The sequence below is a fragment of the Stenella coeruleoalba genome (assembly GCF_951394435.1).
Source record: "Stenella coeruleoalba genome assembly, chromosome: 18".
Taxonomy (NCBI): domain Eukaryota; kingdom Metazoa; phylum Chordata; class Mammalia; order Artiodactyla; family Delphinidae; genus Stenella; species Stenella coeruleoalba.
This window is the reverse complement of record NC_137164.1, coordinates 64,100,189-64,121,931: the sequence shown is the minus strand read 5'-3', so window position 1 is coordinate 64,121,931 and position 21,743 is coordinate 64,100,189. Positions and strand designations below refer to the sequence as shown.

The following is a 21,743-nucleotide window of genomic DNA, read 5'->3' as shown; positions in this document are numbered from 1 at the left end:
AGGAAACCATAAACGGGATGCAAGGCAACCCTCAGAATGGCAGGAAATATTTGCAAATGAAGGAACTGACAGAGGATTAATCTCCAAAATTTATAAGCAGCTCGTGCAGCTCAATATCAAAAAAAACAAACAACCCAATCCAAAAATGGGCAGAAGACCTAAATAGACATTTCTCCAAAGAAGATATACAGATATCCAACAAACACATGAAAGGATGCTCAACATCACTAATCATTAGAGAAATGAAAATCAAAACTACAGTGAGGTATCACCTCATACCAATCAGAATGCCCATCAAAAAATCGACAAACAATACATGCTGGAGAGGGTGTGGAGAAAAGGGAATCCTCTTACACTGCTGGTGGGAATATAAACTGATACAGCCACTATGAAGAACAGTATGGAGGTTCCTTAAAAAAACTAATAATAGAACTACCATGCGACCCAGCAATCCTACTACTGGGCATATACCCTGAGTAAACCATAATTCAAAAAGAGTCATGTACCACAATGTTCATTACAGCACTGTTTACAATAGCCAGGACTTGGAAGCAACCTAAGTGTCCATCGACAGATGAGTGGATAAAGAAGATATGGCACATATATACAATGGAGTATTACTCAGCCATAGAAAGAAATGAAATTGAGTTATTTGTAGTGAGGTGGATGGACCTAGAGACTGTCATACAGAGTGAAGTAAGTCAGAAAGAGAAAAAAAAAATACCGTATGCTAACACATATATATGGAAATCTAAAAAAAAAACAAAATGGTTCTGAAGAACCTAGGGGCATAACAGGAATAAAGACACAGACATAGAGTATGGACTTGAGGATATGGGGAGGGAGAAGGGTAAGCTGTGACAAAGTGAGAGAGTGGCATAGACATATATACACTACCAAATGTAAACTAGATAGCTACTGGGAAGCAGCCGCATAGCACATTGAGATCAGCTCGGTGCTTTGTGACCACCTCGAGGGGTGGGATAGGGAGGGTGGGAGGGAGACGCAAGAGGAAGGAGATATGGGGATATAAGTATATGTATAGCTGATTCACTTTGTTATAAAGCAGAAACTAACACACCATTGTAAAGCAATTATACTCCAATAAAGATGTTAAAAATAAATAAAGAAAACAAAACGCTTTACTTGATTTGAAACAAAAACTTTTCATTAAGGGCTCTAAGACTCACTTCTTTTCAAAATCATCTCATTTAAATGTTTATAGCATAATGTCACATGAAAAAGATCACAAAACAAAATATATGAAAGATAAAAAAAAAAAATATATATATATATATATATATATGAAAGGATTCTATACAATTACTGTATTTCCCTTAGTTATCTTCCAAAAATAGGCCACTGCCTTTATTCAAGGTCCTTACAACATCTAGCAGGAATCTCTCTCTCTGCTACTTCAACTTGAACAAAGTTCGGTAAGCAGGTATCCTAACATTTACTAAACAGCTTAGGGGTCACAGAGGATCATTTTATATTTACGCATATATGTCACATGTATGTCTGCTGTAGGTAGAATATATATACTGCATACATGCGTAGAATATGTATGCATAAAATACACACTCATACATATGCATAAAGTCTGAAAGGTGTAAATCCAAAACAAGCAGTGATTACCTCTGGATGATATGAGATCTATAATTTAAATTTTCTACCTTGTTATATATCTTTTCTAACTTGTCTCCAACAAAGAAAGTTAAAATTTTTATTTTTATATTCCACTGTACTGGTGTCAACAGCAGAACTCTTTCCTTATATGGTATAGTTTTCATGTTCCACCAAGAAAGAATAATTTTCAGGTTCTCTGCCATTTTTCTAAAATTGCCAACATTTCCAGGTACTCTGGTAAACTTGTTCTAAACAAAAGGATGTTAAACAGGTGCTAATTGCACATATAACAACTTTTAGGTATCGCAAATCAAATTCCTCAAAGATTTACCTTCATCGTACATCTCTTCTATTAAATAGGCCTCTGCTCGGTCTTTCAGAGCGTTCACATTGTCAGGTTCCATCTGTAAAACTTCCGAACACACTCGAATAGCTTCAACAGGCTTCTCATCCTAAAAGTAAGTGTGAGAAAAGAATTTATAGTTGTTTTCCACAATGTCAAGTTTTTACAATTCTGGGAGTGAGTCAACAGTTACCTTCGAAAAGCAGTGGCAAATCCTTTCTTTTGAACGAATTGTATACTCAGAAACACTTGGCTCTGTTTTCATGACAGATTCATATTTGCTGGTCGCATCTGTGTATCTGTTAAATGAGCAAATCATGATGAGTAAAAAATGAAATTCTATTTCCAGAGCTAAAGAAACGACCCTCTATTCTTCACTATATGTTACTTAAATCAATTGACCTGAATGAGCACATCCCTTCAAAGACTGCTTCTACCTTATTAATCTACAGTAGCAAGGAAGGTTCTCTCTGCAATTAAGAGTTGGGAGATAACACACATGACCACAGAAAATGTATCTGGATAAATCAAAGCATACCTGTGAGTACCCATCAAACCAAATGATGAATTCTCTACAGAAAAGTGCTCATGATTTTGAAACTGAGGAAAACACTTTGTTAAAGTCCGACTATACAAGGCTTATACTTTCAGCAAAACAGAGATCAGGTTTTCTTTCTTAGTTACTACACACTTTGATGAAATAACAGCGCCCATTACATGTTATTTTATATAACAAATATCAATATTCAAATCTAAGTACATTGTAATTCCTTGCAGAAGAAACCTGCTTTTTATTTTTTTTGGAGATTTCAACAGTTTTCTACTCACTTAGTTGTGTGTGTATATGTATGTGTGTGTGAGTATACGTAGTTTTATATAGTTATATCACATGTGTAGATTCGTGTAACCATCACCACAATGAAGATACAGCTCTACTCCACCTCTGTAAGGTTCCTTCATGCCATCCCTTTATAGTTACACATCATCCTGCTCCCTAACCCTCAGCAATTTCTCATCTGTTTACCACCTCTATAATTTTATTTCATGAATGCTATATAAATGTAATCATACAGTAGGTAACCTTTTTTTTTAAAATTTTATTTATTTTTGGCTGCATTGGGTCTTCGTTGCCACACGTGGACTTTTCTCTAGCTGTGGCGAGCGGGGGCTATTCTTCATTGCGGTGTGCGGGCTTCTCATTGCAGTGGCTTCTCTTGTTGAGGAGCATGGGCTCTAGGCACACGGGCTTCAGTAGTTGTGGCACGCGGGCTCAGTAGTTGTGGCGCACAGGCTTAGTTACTCCGCGGACAAGAAACCTGCTTAAATTCCCAACATTACTAGCTTTCTAAGAACAATAAAAGCTATTTCAGCATTTTTTTAAACCGGTGGAAAGTACTAGTCATGTTATGCATTGTTACTCTCCTCATTAATGGCAAACTGTTGGGTTGGCCAAAAGGTTCGTTCAGTTTTTTCCATAGATGGCTCTAGTAGCACTTAGTTGTCTTTAACTTCATTTGAAACAATTATGTTAGACTGTATGTGACAGCTGTCATATCAGTGTGCATTTAAAAAAAGATCAAAATTGGTGGGCTTCCCTGGTGGCACAATGGTTGAGAGTCCGCCTGCCGATGCAGGGGATACGGGTTCGTGCCCTGGTCCGGCAATATCCCACATGCCGCGGAGCAGCTGGGCCCCGCGAGCCATGGCCACTGAGCCTGTGCGTCCGGAGCCTGTGCTCCGCAACGGGAGAGGCCACAACAGTGAGAGGCCCGCGTACCGCCAAAAAAAAAAAAAAAAAAAAAAAGGTGAATTTTTGTGTAGCCATTTTAATGTTGAAGATGGAAGAAAAAAAGCAACATTTTCAGCATATTATGCTTTATTATTTCAAGAAAGGTAAAAATGCAACTGAAATGCACAAAAAGTTTTGTGCAGTGTATGGAGAAGGTGCTGTGACCGACTGAACATGTCAAAAGTGGTTTGCGAAGTTTCATGCTGGAGATTTCTCACTGGATGATGCTCCACGGTCGGGTAGACCAGTTGAAGTTGACAGCGATCAAATAGAAACAAAAACTGAGAGCAGTCAACATTATACCATGCGGGAGATAGCCAACATACTCAAAATATCCAAATCAAATGTTGAAAATCGTTTGCACCAGCTTGGTTGTATGAATCACTTTGATGTTTCGGTTCCACGTAAGTTAAGCGAAAAAAACCTTCTTGACCATATTTCCACATGCAATTCTCAACTGAAACGTAATGAAAACGTTCCATTTTTAAAACAAATTGTGACGGGCGATGAAAAGTGGATACTGTACAGTAATGTGGAACGGAAGAGATCGTGGGGCAAGCGAAATGCATCACCACCAACTACACCAAAGGCCCGTCTTCATCCAAAGAAGATGATGTTGTGTATACGGTGGGATTGGAAGGGAGTCCTCTATTATGAGCTCCTTCTGGAAAACCAAACGATTAATTCCAACAAGTACTGCTCCCAATTAGACCAACTGAAAGCAGCACTCCACGAAAAGCATCCAGAATTAATCAACAGAAAACACATAATCTTCCATCAGGATAACACAAGACCGCATATGTTTCTTTGATGACCAGGCAAAAACTGTTACAGCTTGGCTGGGAAGTCCTGATTCATCCACCATATTCACCAGACATTGCACCTTCAGATTTTCATTTATTCCGGTCTTTACAAAATTCTGTTAACAGAAAAAATTTCAATTTCCTGGAAGACTGTAAAAGGCACCTGGAACAGTTCTTTGCTCAAAAAGATAAAAAGGTTTTGGTAGATGGAATTATGACGTTGCCTGAAAAATGGCAGAAGGTAGTGGAAAAAAAGGGTGAATACGTTGTTCAATAACGTTCTTGGTGAAAATGAAAAATGTGTCTTTTATTTTTAGTTAAAAAACCGAAGGCACTTTTTGGCCCACCCAACGCAAGCTGCATTTACATGCCATTGTGGCACATTATTCCCAAAGTGCTGCAATCTTCAAATTTAAATGCCACTGTATTAAAATATAGGTTTAAATACAAAACTTAAAGCAAAAGCTAGACATCAATGTCAAAATCCTAGTTGGGATACTGTTCTATAGATTTCCAAGATGGTACAATTGTAGGAAATTATACAGAGTATGTGAGACCTCGCTCTATTTCTTAAAACTATGTGTGAAACTACAATTAGAAATTAAAAGTTCAATTAGAAAATAATGCACTTCACTTTAAAAAAACAAAAAAAGGTAGCTTCTGGAAAGGTGGAGTAGATGTACCTTCCCCAATTCCTCTACCTAGATACCTGTGTAAATATCCTGGACATTGTATGTCCTTTTTTTTAATATGAAAAGACTAAGAAAGGGGGAGACAAGAAAATTATGATCCCACCCCCACCAATATCAGCAGGTCAACTGGAGAGCCTAGACTTCTTCCCTGGTGAGCCTGTAATGAGGTGTGTCCACACCCAAGCAAGGTGGTGTCGGAGAATGCCACGTTGGGAGCCAGAACTTTCATCCATGGCCAGAACTGAGTCCCCAAAACTCTTACCCACACCAAGCAGTAGTGACAATCCCACACCTCGAATAGCAATGAAGGCCAAGTGGGAAACTTCTACCTCAATCTGGCAGTTAACGAGGTTGTGCCTACCCCCCAGGCCCTCATGCTCACTTTGCTGGAACAATGTCAGGAAAAGCCACCCAAAACAGAAGATTTAAATAAAATACAGTATCTTATAAAATGAACATATTCAGGTTTCAATTAAAAACTAATCATCAGGGCTTCCCTGGTGGCGCAGTGGTTGGGGGTCCACCTGCCGATGCAGGGGACACGGGTTCGTACCCCAGTCTGGGAAGATCCCACATGCCACGGAGTGGCTGGGCCCGTGAGCCATGGCCGCTGAGCCTGCACATCTGGAGCCTGTGCTCCGCAATGGGAGAGGCCACAACAATGAGAGGCCCGTGTACCGCAAAAAAACAAACTAATCATCATACCAAGAAACAGGAAGATCTCAAACCAACACCAAGAGGACAGAGATGTTAAAGCAGCCATGAAAAAAGCAGCAATTAACAAACATGCTTAGAGCAAATGAAAAAATAGAATGCCTCAGCAAAGAAATGGAAAGTCTCAGCAAAGAAATAGAAGATACGAACATTCCAAATAGAATTTTTAGAACTGAAAAGTATAAAAACTGAAATAAATTGCTCACCACATGTGCTCAAGAGCAGAATGTAGGGGACAGAGAAAAGAATCAGTGAATTGGAAGAATAGAAATTACCAAATCTGAACAACAGAGAAAATGAACTGAAAAAGAAAAATAAACAGAGCCTCAGGGACTGTAGGGCTAAAACAAAAACTCTAACATTTATGTTAATTAGAGTCTAAGAAGGAAAATAGAGAGAGGGCAGGGCTGAAAAAGTATTCCCAGAAATAATGGCTGGAAACTTCCCAAAATTTGACAAGAGACATAAACCTACATATTCTAGAAGCTAAGGATACGCCAAACAGGATAAACACAAAGAAATCCATGCTGAGATATATCATAATTAAACTTCTGAAAACTAAAGACAAGGAAATAATCTGAAAAGCAGTCAGAGGAAAATAACTCCTTATCTTTAGGGAAAAAACAATTAGAATGACAATGGATTTCTCATCAGGAACCATGGAAGCCAGAAAGAAATGGCACAATATTTTTCAGCTGCTGTAACAAAAGAACTGTTAACCCAGAATCCTGTACTGAGAGGAAATGTCTGCATACTCTGTATACATCGCTATCACTCTAGATGTATATTACCTTTTAATAATCAATTTATGTGCCTGTCTCCCACACTAAACTACCAGCGTCTTAAGACCAAACACTACTATTCATATTCATTTCTGCACCCCCCAGTACATAGTCAGTTCCTGATACAGGAAAAATTCAGTAAATAGTTGGTGAAATATAAAATAAATCTGCTGGTAAGAATATTATGCAGGGACTTCCCTGGTGGCACAGTGGTAAGAATCCGTCTGCCAGGACACGGGTTTGAGCCCTGGTTCTGGAAGATCCCACATGCCGCGGAGCAACTAAGCCCGCGTGCCACAACTACTGAGGCCGCGCACCTGGAGCCTGTGCTCTCAACAAAAGAAGCCACCGCAATGAGAAGCCCGCGCACCACAACAACCCCGCTGGCTGCAACTAGAGAAAGCCCACACGCATCAGTGAAGACCCAACACAGCTGAAAATAAACAAATAAACAAATTGTAAATAAATTTAAAAAAGAATACTATGTAGTTACCATTATTTATATTCTGCCTTATTCAAAAAGTGTACAATTGTAGTTTTGCTAAGGCTCAATGCCATCTAAGATACTCCACCCTCAACGGCAAGAAGTAAGAGCAAGCAGTTCAGTTGTTCTTTTGTGGCCACAACCAGACATATGAGGGAAGGTGAGATCCTCTACACAAGCATAGTCTTACCTGCCTTCTTTGATGAGCTCTTCAGCTGACTTAATCAGCTTATTAAGTTTCTTGACTTGTTTATAGTGTGCAAAACACCTTTTATGATCCTGGTCAAGTTTAAGACATTCACGAACTTCACTGTTCATGGATTAAAAAAAGGAAAATACTCCAAGTAAAAATAATCAATAAATGGTTTTTCATACTAAATATAGAAATCACAACAAAAGGTATTTTTTGTCTGTAACAATTAAAATATACTGACAATAATTTATCATACACTGTTATATACGACATTGTATTATGCACACACATTTATTAATTCTAGTTCAAATGACTTAAGTAGAGATATATAACAAACACTATTTTGCTTCTGCAAATGTAATACCCTCCTGTTTATTATTTCATGAAGTATGAAAAGAACTAATGTGGAAGCAGAATAACTTAAGAGATAACACAAAATTATAGATATATAAAAAGGCCTTAACCGTAATTTTATTTAAGTTAAAAAGAAAATGGGAGTATTCTCTTACTGCAAACAATAAAAAGATGAGGAGATGTGTATGTTACTAGAACTGACCTGAGAGATAGTTCATGGTCTCCTAGCTCATAGTACAGTGTGCTGATTTTATAAAATGCCTCAGTATTATCATTCTTCAATTTTGATGCAGCTTTTAAGTCACTTATCGCTTTCCTAGGTTCCCCTTCTTTTATAAAACATTCAGCTCGAAGTTCCCGTAATTCTGCATCCCAAACACAAACCTTGAGAAACAAAAGAACTAGACTTAAAGAAACAGTAAATTATGCACATTCATACTTGCACCTGATATATTTTATCTACATATTTATCAACATAAAACATCCTCAATTAATGTGATGACTCCTATATTGTAAGTAATATTAAAAAGTCTAATACAATTTAGATGTGACAAAAATAATGAGATGTGACAAAAATAATGAGATGTGACAAAATAATTTCTCCACAGATGTCTTAAATAAATTCCAATGGGGTAAGGGATATATGTACTAACAAGGCCCTTTCCCTACCCCTTTCAGTTATATAATTCTAAAACACTGAAAGTAAGAAAACATGGTATTTACTATTAGAAGGTGGTTCCCAGTGAAGTATATTTGATTTTTTTATATAAATTTATTTATTTTATTTAATTTTTTATTTTTGGCCGTGTTGGGTCTTCGTTGCTGCACATGGGCTTTTCTCCAGTTGCGGCGAGTGGGACCACTCTCTGCTGCGTTGTGCAGGCTTCTCATTGCGGTGGCCTCTCCTCTCCTATTGCGAAGCAAGGGCTCTAGGCACGTGGGCTTCAGTAGTTGTGATACGCGGGCTCTAGAGCACAGGCTCAGCAGTTGCGCACAAGCTCAGCTGCTCTGCAGCATGTGGGATCTTCTCAGACCAGGGCTCGAACCCGTGTCCCCTGCATTGGCAGGTGAATTCTTAACCACTGTGCCACCAGGGAAGCCCTACTGTATTTGATTTTGAAGAGAATATTTTCTAACTGGATTTTTGTAGTTAACAATTCTAATTTCTAGTCTCAAAAAATAAAATCTAGGCTCTAAATTCACAAAATATTTTTATTCTACCAGTAACTATATTAAATGATCTTTTAAAATATGTTACCTCTTTGAAATTAAATCCGCATATCACAAAAATAAAGAGAAAAACAATGTGAGAAGGCTGAAGCTTCACTGTTTCCATTTTATCAAAAAGTTGTCAATGTTTAGTACACCACTAGTATTCTTCAAAATGTAAACCCAAATGCTCACCAATAAGACCTGTGTAAGTGTCTTTATATATTTCTTAGAGCTGTATTAAAGTCATGTCAACTTTTCACAATTTGATTTCACTAAATCAATATTGTATATAAACTAAATACGACAAGCTAGGTCAAGATGGATAGTCTCATTACTGGAAGGTGAAAATCATAAATTTATATTTCCTTGATAAAGCATTAACAAAATAATTTAGTAAACCGTGAATTCCACTGGATATCACACAATTTCCTCTATAAAACTATCAAAAAGTGGCCATTCTACATACATCGAGTTTATTGCCAAGATTAGACTACACAAAGTGCTATGAAAATGATAAATAAATATGAATTATGACTGCTTCCATTTGAATATTATTTTAGACTTCCTTCTGAAACCATTACATCCTTTGTCATTAAGTCCTTGCTGAGGCAGACTTAGACTTCCCTATCTAGAACCCTCTGGATCCTATCAACTCTTCACCTGCCTTCTTCCCTAGAAACTTCTCACTCTAAACACTCATCTTTCCTCCCAAACATCATCTTTCCTTTTTCTTCAACCAACTCTTTCATCTTTTACCCCATTAACTAACCCCTAGAGTTTTTTTGCCCTGCCCCCCCAAAATGCAAAATCAAACAGAAAACAGCAAAGCAGGCAATGTACAAAAATATGCAACTCCCACTCCATAGCACCTTCAGTATATTTACTGAAATTTTCAGTCCCAAATTTTGTTCTGTATAAACACCATCTTTCAATTAGGAGCTGAAAACCCCAGGGTCAATCTGATTTTATGCTATCTAGGTTTTTTGTGGTATATAACATGTCAAAGTATATACACATACCTTATAGTAAAAAGCAGTAAGTGTTAGGCATGTCAGCTGCAAGAGCAAAAAAAAACTTACCTCTAAAACCTTATCAAGGAAGGTTATAGCAGCAATATAATCTGAACTTTCAAAAGCATCAAGTGCTTGTGAACGCAAATGCTGCATTTCATCAGATTTGATAAGTTGGGACTGGGCTTCTTTTTCTTCATTTTCACTTGGATTTGATTTGAGCTATAACAATAATAAGAAATTAAACAGGGTTTTCAATCTCTTGAGTGTAACAACCATAATATACAATGATCTGACCCTTCCAAACACTCAAGTTCATCGGGGGAAAGGGGTAAGGAGACACTGGCACAACCGGCTTCTCCAATGACTCGTCCCCTGGTGCTGATCACTGTGGGAAGCAGCAGCAAAGGCATCCTTATTCCCACCAATACGGTGCACGAGAGCAAGCAGTGGAGCTAGAGTCAAAACAGTTGGGTCGCCAAAACTTCCCAGGAAGCAAATATATTTAGGAATGTGAAAAGGTAGAGAAGAATGAAGAAAAGCACCTTTCTCACTTTCTTATATATAGCTGCAGAAAAACTTGAGTTTTATGTGTTTTGCCTTCTAATTATATTTCTTAAGTTTTTTTTTTTTTTTTTTTTTTTTTGCGGTACACGGGCCTCTCACTGTTGTGGCCTCTCCCATCGCGGAGCACAGGCTCCTCGGCCATGGCTCACGCACCCAGCCACTCCGCGGCATGTGGGATCTTCCTGGACCGGGACACGAACCCGTGTCCCCTGCATCGGCAGGCAGACTCTCAACCACTGCGCCACCAGGGAAGCCCCTTAAGTATTTATTTTTAAGTATAAAATAATTTTATCACAATAATGAAGAGCATAGGGAAACTGAAGGAGAGGGCAGTTTTTTAGAGGTTATAAGATAAAAAGGATTTGATACCAGAGAGTTTGAGGTATAGTAAGAAAGGAAGACTTTACAGGGAAAAATAAGAGAGTAATATCTTATTTAAAAGGCTTATGACATGATTTTAGGAGGTTCACACATTGACTCTTTTATTAAACATCTTTATCAAGGTATACCTTATATACCATAAAATTCACTCATTTTGACTGTGCAATTTCATGATTTTTAATAAACTTACAAAGTATGCAACCATTATCACAGTTTTAGACCATTTCTGCCACCTCAATAAAATCCCTTGTGTCTGCTTACAGTTCATTCCTGCCCCCAGGTTGGCCTCATATGCACAGTCAACTCTTAACAATTTCTTCCTCCAGATGGAAAAATCTTAAGCCTAATGGCACAGAAAAATTGGATGCCTACATTAAAAAGCTACTGATTTTGGGCTTCCCTGGTGGCGCAGTGGTTGAGAGCCCGCCTGCCAATGCAGGGGACACAGGTTCGTGCCCCGGTCCGGGAAGATCTCACATGCCGCAGAGCGGCTAGGCCCGTGAGCCATGGCCAATGGGCCTGCGCGTCCAGAGCCTGTGCTCTGCAACGGGAGATGCCACAACAGTGACAGGCCCGCGTACCGCAAAAAAAAAATAAATAAAATAAATAAATAAAAAGCTACTGATTTTTTGGAAAGATTTTTCTTTAAGATTAGTTTCTATGTGATAATTCCTGAAATCTAATATTCCTACTAAGATGGAAATTGTAGTTAATGGGCTCCCGTTTTGGGTGAAGTACAGACACCAGTAGGTTATTTCTAGAAATACCTCCCCTTCGGTTGACCGATCACACTGCTTCCCCTTCAGTGGACTCATGTTTTAAAAACACCCCCAGTAGCTACCTGGTAGAAGAGAATACTCCGAATGAGAAAACTTAGGAATATTAGTTCTTGGTGAAGGGACTGTATTTCTCCATTTTGTTTTTTGGATATTTTAGGTATTCTTTTCTGTCTGTTTAATCTTTGGCTTTTGAAGGAATGGCTAGGACTCCAAGCATTCATAGGTCACTGGGAAATGGCAACCTTAGCTCACTATGGAGGAGGATTTTCCCTGCATGACTGAATTTACAAGTTGAAGGAAGCTACTTTGGGCTATGGAATACCTGTCTTTGCTTTAGCATCCTCGGGGTAGTCTTGAATATTTTTAATAAACCACGCTGGAAGGAGTATAAGTGTGTATGTGCTGTCACTTTGCTCTGGGTAAAAGTAGATGTTTAGTGATAACTTGTTTCCACGATGATGATGTGTCAGGTATCCAGCATTATAATTCAACATCTGTATACACTACCAAGTGATCACTCCCACAAGTCTAGTTACCATTCATCATTATACAGCTGACCCCCTTCACCCATTATACCCAACTCCCAACCCCCGTCCCCTCCAGTAACCACTAATCTATTCTCTGCAACTATGAATAAATTTCATTTTGTTTGTTCATTTGTTTGTCTTTTTAGATTCCACATAAGTGAAATCATACAGTATTTGTCTTTCTCCATCTGATTTATTTTACTCAGCCTAATACACTCAAGATCCATCCATATTGTCACAAATGGAAGGATTTCTTTTTTTATAGCTGAATAGTATTCCACTGCATATACATACTACATCTTATTTTTTTATTATTTTTTATTTTTTTGCAGTACACAGGCCTCTCACTGTTGTGGCCCCTCCCGTTGTGGAGCACAGGCTCCAGACGCGCAGGCTCAGTGGCCATGGCTCATGGGCCTAGCCGCTCCGTGGCATGTGGGATCTTCCCAGACCGGGGCACAAACCCGTGTCCCCTGCATCGGCAGGCGAACTCTCAACCACTGCGCCACCAGGGAAGCCCCTACACCTTATTTGTTCATCCATCAATGGACACTTAGGTTGTTTCCATATCTTGGCTATTGTAAATAATGCTGCAGTGGACATAGAGGGGGGTATATATATTGGTAAGTTGTTTCCTATATGTACACTACTGCCCCCTTTTGGACAGAATGTATTAGAGACTGCCTCTTCTGGATGGAATTTGCATCTTTTCTCTCCCAAACTTTTACAGTCTATTCTCTTCAACACAATCTTTCTTGTAGGAAGGTGAGGGAGGGGAAGGCCCTAAACCTCGAGGGTGAGAATGGAGGGCTCAGCCTCACTCCATGGTCAAATAATGGGAATGGGAAAGAAAGAGTGAGCTCTGGTCATCTGGGCTTCTTTGGGGTTGGGAGGGAAGAGGAGAAGAGGGGGAGATTCTTCCAGGGAGGTAAGAAAGGAATCTGAGGAACAAACTAAGGGCATATAACTCAGGAGAGTTTCAAAGAGGGTTAAGTGAGATGAAGCTTTTCACTCTTATCCCAAGGTTGCTGACTCCTCCCAACTGCCCTCTCATGTTCTGCGATACTTACCCGTGGAGAGTGAACCCTACTGATATTTCCCTCCCTCCTTTTGTCATGTTTCTTGATATCCCTTCTTTTCTTTGGTGCTTTACATTTCTGACTCTTTCAGCCAAACCTCTATCTGTAACAGTACTTTATTTCTTATTAACCACAGTCACTATCTTTTGGAGAAAAAATCGTAATAATGAACATAGATGCAAAAATCGTCCACAAAATGCTAGCAAACTGATTCCACACACTGAAAGGTTCATACACCATGATCAAGTGGGGTTTATTCCAGGGATGCAAGGAGTTTTCAACATCTGCAAATCAACACAATATACCACATTGACAAGTTAAAGAATAAAAACTATATGATCATCTCAATAGATACAGAAAAGATAAAATTCAACATCCACTTGTGATTAAAAAAACTCTTCAGAAAGTGGGCATAGAGGGAACATACCTCAACATAATAAAGGTCACACATGACAAACCCACAGCCAACATCACACGCAATGGTGAAAAGCTGAAAGCATTTCCTCTCAGACTGGGAACAAGACAAGGATGTCCACTCTCACCACTTTTATTCAAGTCCTAACCACAGCAATCAGAGAAAAAAAACAAATAGAAGGAATCCAAAATGGAAAAGAAGAAGTAAAACTGTTGCAGACAACATGAGGCTATACATAGAAAATCCTACAGATGCTACCAGACAACTACTAGAGCTCATCAATGAATTTGGTAAAGTTACTGGATACAAGATTAATATAAATAAATCTGTTGAATTTCTATATACTAGCAATGAAATATCAGAAACAGAAATTAAGGAAACAATCCCATTAACTATCACATCAAAAAGAATAAAATATCTAGGAATAACCCTACCTAAAGAGGCAACAGACCTGTACTCTGAGAACTCTAAGATGTTAGTGAAAGAAACTGAAGACAACACAGATGGAAATATACACCAAGTTCTTGGACTGGAAGAATTAACATGGTTAAAACAACCATAGAACCCAAGGCAATCTACAGATTCAATGCAACCCCTATCAAATTACCAATGGTATTTTTCACAGAACTAGAACAAAAATTTTTTTAATTTGTATAGAAACACAAAAAACCTCGAATAACCAAAACAATCTTGAGAGAGAACGGAGCTGGAGGAATCACACTCCCTAACTTCAGACTATATTAAAAAACTACAGTAATTAAAACAGTGTGGTACTGGCACAAAAAACAGAAATAGAGATCAATGGAACAAGATAGAAAGCCCAGAAATAAACCCATGCACTTATGGTCAATTAATCTACAACAAAGGAGGCAAGAATATACAATGGAGAAAAGACAGCCTCTTCAATAAGTGGTGCTGGGAAAACTGGACAGCTACATGTAAAAGACTGAAATTAGGGCTTCCCTGGTGGCGCAGTGGTTGAGAGTCCGCCTGCCGATGCAGGGGACACGGGTTCGTGCCCCGGTCCGGGAAGATCCCACATGCTGCGGAGCAGCTGTGCCCGTGAGCCATGGCTGCTGAGCCTGCGTGTCCGGCTCCGCAACGGGAGAGGCCACAACAGTGAGAGGCCCGCGTACCGCAAAAAAAAAAAAAAAAAAAAAAAAAAAAAAAAAAAAAAAGACTGAAATTAGAACATTCCCTAACACTAAATACAAAAATAAACTCAAAATGGATTAAAGACCTAAATGTGAGACCAGATACTATAAAACTCCTGGAGGAAAATGGAGGCAAAACACTCCTTGACATAAATTCCAGCAATACTTCTTGGATCCATCTCCCAGAGTAATGGTAATAAAAACAAAAATAAACAAAAGGAACTCAATTAAACTTAAAAGCTTTTGCACAGCAAAGGAAACCACAAACAAAATGAAAAGACAACCAGCAGACTGGAGGAAAATATTTGCAAATGATGCTACAGACAGGGTATTAATTTCTAAAATGTACAAACAGTTCATACAGCTTAATATGAAAAAAACCAAACAACCCAATGAAAAATGGGCAGAAGACCTAAACAGACATTTCTCCAAAGAAGACATACAGATGCTCAACAGGCACATGAAAGGGTGCTCAACATCACTAATTATTAAAGAAATGCAAACCAAAACTACCATAAGGTATCACTTCACACCAGTCAGAATGGTCAACATTAAGAAGCCTACAAACAATAAATGCTGGAGAGGGTGTGGAGAAAAAGCAATCCTCCTACAAAGTTGGTGGGGATGCAAATTGGTGCAGCCCACTATGAAGAACAGTATGGAGGTTCCTTAAAAAACTAAAAACAGAGTTATCACATGATCCTGCAATCCCACTCCTGGGCATATACCCAGAGAAAACCCTACTCGAAAAGATACATGCATCCAAATATCCACAGCAGCACTGTTTATAATAGCCAAGAAATGGAAGCAACCTAAATGTCCCTCAGCAGATGAATGGATAAAACAGATGTGGTGTGGAGATACACACACACACACACACACACACACACACACACACACACACACACACAAAGAATACTACTCAGCCATTAAAAGGACTGAAATCGGGTCATTTGTAGAGACGTGGAAGGACCTAGAGACTGTCTTACAGAGTGAAGGAAGTCAGAAAGAGAAAAATGAATATCATATATTAATGCATATATGTGGAATCTGAAATAATTGGTATAGACGATCTTATTTACAAAGCAGAAATAGAGACAAAGATACAGAGAACAAATGTATGGATACCAAGGGGGAAGGGGGGGTGAATGGGCAAATTGGGATTGACATATATACACTATTGATAATGTGTATAAAATAGGTAACTAGGGGACAACTTCAATATGGTGGAGGAGTAAGACGTAGAAATCACCTTCTTCCCCACAAATACATCAAAACTATACCTACATGTGGAACAACTCCTACAGAACACCTACTGAACACTGGCAGAAGACCTCAGACTTCCCAAAAGGCAAGAAACTCCCCACATACCTGGGTAGGGCAAAAGAAAAAAGAAAAAACAGAGACAAAAGAATAGGAACGAGACCTGCACCTCTGGGAGGGAGCTGTGGAGGAAAAGTTTCCACACACTAGGAAGACCCTTCAGTGGCGGAGACAGGAGGAGGGCGGGGGGAAGCTTCGGAGCTACAGAGGAGAGCACAGCAACAGGGGTGCGGAGGGCAAAGCGGAGAGATTCCCGCACAGAGGATTGGTGCCAACCAGCACTCACCAGCCTGAGAGGCTTGTCTGCTCACCTGCTGGGGTGGGCGGGGGCTGGGAGCTGAGGCTCGGGCTTCAGAGGTCAGATCCCAGAGAGAGGACTGGGGGTGGCTGCATGAACACAGCCTGAAGGGGGCTAGTGTGCCACAGCTAGCAGGGAGGGAGTCCAGGAAAAAGTCTGGACCTGCCTAACAGGCAAGAGACCACTGTTTCAGGGTGCACAAGGCGAGCAGATTCAGAGCACCACCTAAACGAGCTCCAGAGACGGGCGTGAGCTGCAGCTACCAGCACGGACCCCAGAGACAGGCATGAAATGCTAAGGCTGCTGCTGCCGCCACCAAGAAGCCTGTGTGAAGCACAGGTCACTGTCCACACCTCCCGTCTCGGTAGCCTGTGCGGCCCGCCACTGCCAGGGTCCCGTGATCCAGGGACAACTTCCCCGGGAGAACACATGGTGCGCCTCAGGCTGGTGCAACGTCACTCTGGCCTCTGTTGCTGCAGGCTTGCCCCGCATTCCATATCCCTCCCTGCCCCCCTCGGCCTGAGTGAGCCAGAGCCCCCTAATCAACTACTATTTTAACCCCATCCTGTCTGGGTGGGGAACAAACACCCTCAGGCGACCTACATGCAGAGGCGGGGCCAAATCCAAAGCTGAACCCTAGGAGCTGTGTCAACAAAGAAGAGAAAGGGAAATTTCTCCATGGAGCCTCAGGAGCAGTGGATTAAATCTCCACAATCAACTTGACATACCTGCACCTGTGGAATACCTGAATAGACAATGAATCATCCCAAAATTGAGGCAGTGGACTTTGGGAGCAACTTTAGACTAGGGGTTTGCTTTCTGCATCTATTTGGTTTCTGGTTTTATGTTTATCTTATTTAGTATTTAGAGCTTATTATCATTGGTAGATATGTTTATTGATTTGGTTGCTCTCTTCCTTTTTTTTAATATACATTTTTTTTCCCTTTTTCTCTTTTTGTGAGTGTGTATGGGGATGCTTCTTTGTGTGATTTTCTCTGTATAGCTTTGCTTTTGCCATTTGTCATAGGGTTCTGATTGTCCATTTTTAGTTGTTGTTGTTTGGGGTTTTTTTAGTATAGTTTTTAGCACTTGTTATCTTTGGTAGATTTGTTTGTTGGTTTCGTTGGTCACTTTTCTCTTTCTTTTTTTTATTACATTTTATGTTTTCATTTTTATTAATTTTTTTCTATTTTAATACCTTTATTTTATTTATTTTTTCTTTCTTCCTTTCTTCTTTTTTCTCCCTTTTCTTCTGAGCCGTGTGGCTGACAGGGTCTTGGTGCTCTGGCCAGGTGTCAGGCGTGAGCCTCTGAGGTGGGAGAGCTGAGTTCAAGACATTGGTCCCCAGGAGACGTCCCAACCCCACGTAACACCAAACAGCAAAAGCTCTACCAGAGATCTCCGTCTCAACGCTAAAACCCAGCTCCACTCAACGACCAGCAAGCTCCAGTGCTGGACACCCTATGCCGAACAACTAGCAAGACAGGAACACAAGCCAACCATTAACAGAGAGGCTGCCTAAAATCATAAGTTCACAGACACCCCAAAACACACCACTGGATATGGTCCTGGCTCACCAGAAAGACAAGATCCAGCCTCATCCACCAGAACACAGGCACCACTCTCTTCCACCAGAAAGCCTACACAACCCACTGAACCAACCTTACCCACTGGGAGCAAAAACCAAATACAACAGGAACTACAAACCTGCAGCCTGCAAAAAGGAAACCCCAAACACACTGTTAAACAAAATGAGCAGACAGAGAAATACACAGCAGATGAAGGAACAGGGTAAAAACCCACCAGACCAAACAAATGAAGAGGAAATAGGCAGTCTACCTGAAAAAGAATTCAGAGTAATGACAGTAAAGATAATTCAAAATCTTGGAAATAGAAAGGAGAAAATACAAGAAATGTTTAACAAGGACCTAGAAGAACTAAAGATCAAACAAACAATGAAGAACAACACAATAAATGAAACTAAAAATTCTCTAGAAGGAATCAACAGAATAACTGAGGCTGAAGAATGGATGAGTGACCTGGAAGATAAAATAGTGGAAATAACTACCACAGAGCAGAATAAAGAAAAAAGAATGAAAAGAATTGAGGACAGACTCAGAGACCTCTGGGACAAGAGAAACACACCAACATTCCAATTATAGGGGTCCCAGAAGAAGAAGGGGAAAAAAAAGGGACTCAGAAAATATGTGAAGAGATTATAGTTGAAAACTTCCGTAATATGGGTAAGGAAATAGTCAATCAAGTCCAGGAAGCGCAGAGAGTCCCATACAGGATAAATCCAAGGAGAAACATGGCAAGACACATATTAATCAAACTATCAAAAATTAAACACACACAAAAAATATTAAAAGCAGCAACGGAAAAGCAACAATTATCATACACGGGAATCCCCGTAAGCTTAACAGGTGATCTTTCAGCAGAAACTCTGGAAGCCAGAAGGGACTGGCAGGACATATTTAAACTGATGAAAGGGGAAAACCTACAACCAAGATTACTCTACCCAGCAAGGATCTCATTCAGATTCGACAGAGAAATTAAAACCTTTACAGACAAGCAAAAGCTAAGAGAATTCAGCACCACCAAACCAGCTCTACAGTAAATGCTAAAGGAACTTCTCTAGGCAGGAAACACAAGAAAAGGAAAAGACTTACAATAACAAACCCAAAACAATTAAGAAAATGGTACAAGGAACATACATATCGATAAGCACCTTAAACGTAAATGGATTAAATGCTCAAACCAAAAGACACAGACTGGCTGAATGGACACAAAAATAAGACCCATACATACGCTGTCTACAAGAGACCCGCTTCAGACCTAGGGACACGTACAGACTGAAAGTGAGGGGACGGAAAATGATACTCCATGGAAATCAAAAGAAAGCTGGAGTAGCAATTCTCATATCAGACAAAATAGACTTTAAAATAAAGACTATTACAAGAGACAAAAAAGGACACTACATAATGACCAAGGGGTCAATCCAAGAAGAAGATATAACAACTGTAAATATTTATGCGCCCAACATAGGAGCACCTCAATACATTAAAGCACATGCTAACAGCCATAAAAGAGGAAATCAACAATAACACAATCATAGTAGGGAACTTTCTAACACCCCACTTTCATCAGTGGACAGATCATCCAAAATGAAAATATATAAGGACACACAAGCTTAAATGATAAATTAAACAAGATGGACTTAATTGATATTTATAGGACATTCCATCCAAAAATTGCAGATTATACTTTCTTCTCAAGTGCTCATGGAATATTCTCCAGGATAGATCATATCTTGGGTCACAAATCAAGCCTTGGTAAATTTAAGAAAATTGAATCGTATCAAGTATCTTATCTGACTACAACGCTATGAGACTAGATATCAATTACAGGAAAAAATCTGTAAAAAATACAAACACATGGAGGCTAAACAATACACTACTAAATAACCAACAGATCACTGAAGAAATCAAAGAGGAAATCAAAAAATACCTAGAAACAAATGACAATGAAAACATGATGACCGAAAACATGATGACCCAAAACCTATGGGATGCAGCAAAAGCACTTCTAAGAGGGAAGTTTATAGCAATACAACCCTGTCTCAAAAAACAAGAAACATCTGAAATAAAAAAGCCTAACCTTACATCTAAAGCAGTTAGAGAAAGGAGAACAAAAAGCCCCCCAAGTTAACAGAAGGAAAGAAATCATAAACATCAGGTCAGAATTAAGTGAAAAATAAATGAAGGAAACGATAGCAAAGATCAATACTACTAAAAGCTGGTTCTGATAAGATAAACAAAATTGATAAACCATTAGCCAGACTCATCAAGAAAAAAAAGGGAAAAGACTTAAATCAATAGAATTAGAAATGAAAAAGGAGAAGTAACAACTGACACTGCAGAAATACAAAGTATCATGAGAGATTACTACAAGCAACCATGTGCCAATAAAATGGACAACCTGGAAGGAATGGACAAATTCTTAGAAATGCACAACCTTATGAGACTGAACCAGGAAAAAATAGAAAATATGAACAGACCAATCACAAGCACTGAAATTGAAACTGTGATTAAAAATCTTCAAACAAGCAAAAGCCCAGGACCAGATGGCTTCACAGGCGAATTCTATCAAACATTTAGAGAAGAGATAACACCTATCCTTCTCAAACTCTTCCAAATATAGGGAAGAAACTCATTCTACGGGGCCAAACTCATTCTATGAGGCCATCATCACCCTGATACCAAAACCAGACAAAGATGTCATGAAGAAAGAAAACTACAGGCCAATATCACTGATGAACATAGATGCAAAAATCCTCAACAAACTACAGGCAAGCAGAATCCAACAGCACATTAAGAGCATCATACACCATGATCAAGTGGCGTTTATCCCAGTAATGCAAGGATTCTTCAATATATGCAAATCAAGCAATGTGATACACCATATTAACAAACTGAAGGAGAAAAACCATATGATCATCTCAATAGATGCAGAGAAAGCTATCAACAAAATTCAACACCCATTTATGATAAAAACCTTCCAGAAAGTAGGCATAGAGGGAACTTACCTCAACATAATAAAGGCCATATATGACAAACCCACAGCCAACATCGTCCTCAATGGTGAAAAACTGAAACCATTTCCACTAAGATCAGGAACAAGACAAGGTTTCCCACTCTCACTACTATTATTCAACATAGTTTTGGAAGTTTTAGCCACAGCAATCAGAGAAGAAAAAGAAATAAAAGGAATCCAAGGAAAAGAAGATGTAAAGCTGTCACTGTTTGCAGATGACACGATACTATACATAGAGAATCCTAAAGATGCTACCAGAAAACTACTGGAGCTAATCAATGAATTTGGTAAAAGTAGCAGGATACAAAATTAATGCCCAGAAATCTTGGCATTCCTATACACTAATGATGAAAACTCTGAAAGTGAAATTAAGAAAACACTCCCACTGACCACTGCAACAAAAAAAATAAAATAACTAGGAATAAAGTTACAAAAGGAGACAAAAGACCTGTATGCAGAAAATTATAAGACACTGATAAAGTAAATTAAAGATGATACAAATAGATGGAGAGATATACCATGTCCTTGGATTGGAAGAATCAACATTCTGAAAATGACTAAACTACCCAAAGCAATCTACAGACTCAACACAATCCCTATCAAACTACCAATGGCATTT

General features: G+C 39.2%; 1 protein-coding gene across 2 annotated transcripts in view; it reads right to left on the bottom strand.

Moving 5' to 3' along the window:
- DNAJC3 (DnaJ heat shock protein family (Hsp40) member C3) overlaps positions 1 to 21,743 on the bottom strand; it is a 90,607-nt gene that overhangs the window by 29,871 nt on the left and 38,993 nt on the right. For both annotated transcript variants that reach the window (XM_079903487.1, XM_079903488.1), the window contains exons 5-9: positions 10,075 to 10,227; positions 7,986 to 8,167; positions 7,427 to 7,546; positions 2,166 to 2,271; positions 1,961 to 2,081 (exon numbers count right to left, since the gene is read on the bottom strand). In XM_079903487.1, the coding sequence (XP_079759613.1) occupies positions 1,961 to 2,081; positions 2,166 to 2,271; positions 7,427 to 7,546; positions 7,986 to 8,167; positions 10,075 to 10,227 (682 nt within the window). The remainder of the gene's footprint in view (positions 1 to 1,960; positions 2,082 to 2,165; positions 2,272 to 7,426; positions 7,547 to 7,985; positions 8,168 to 10,074; positions 10,228 to 21,743) is intronic.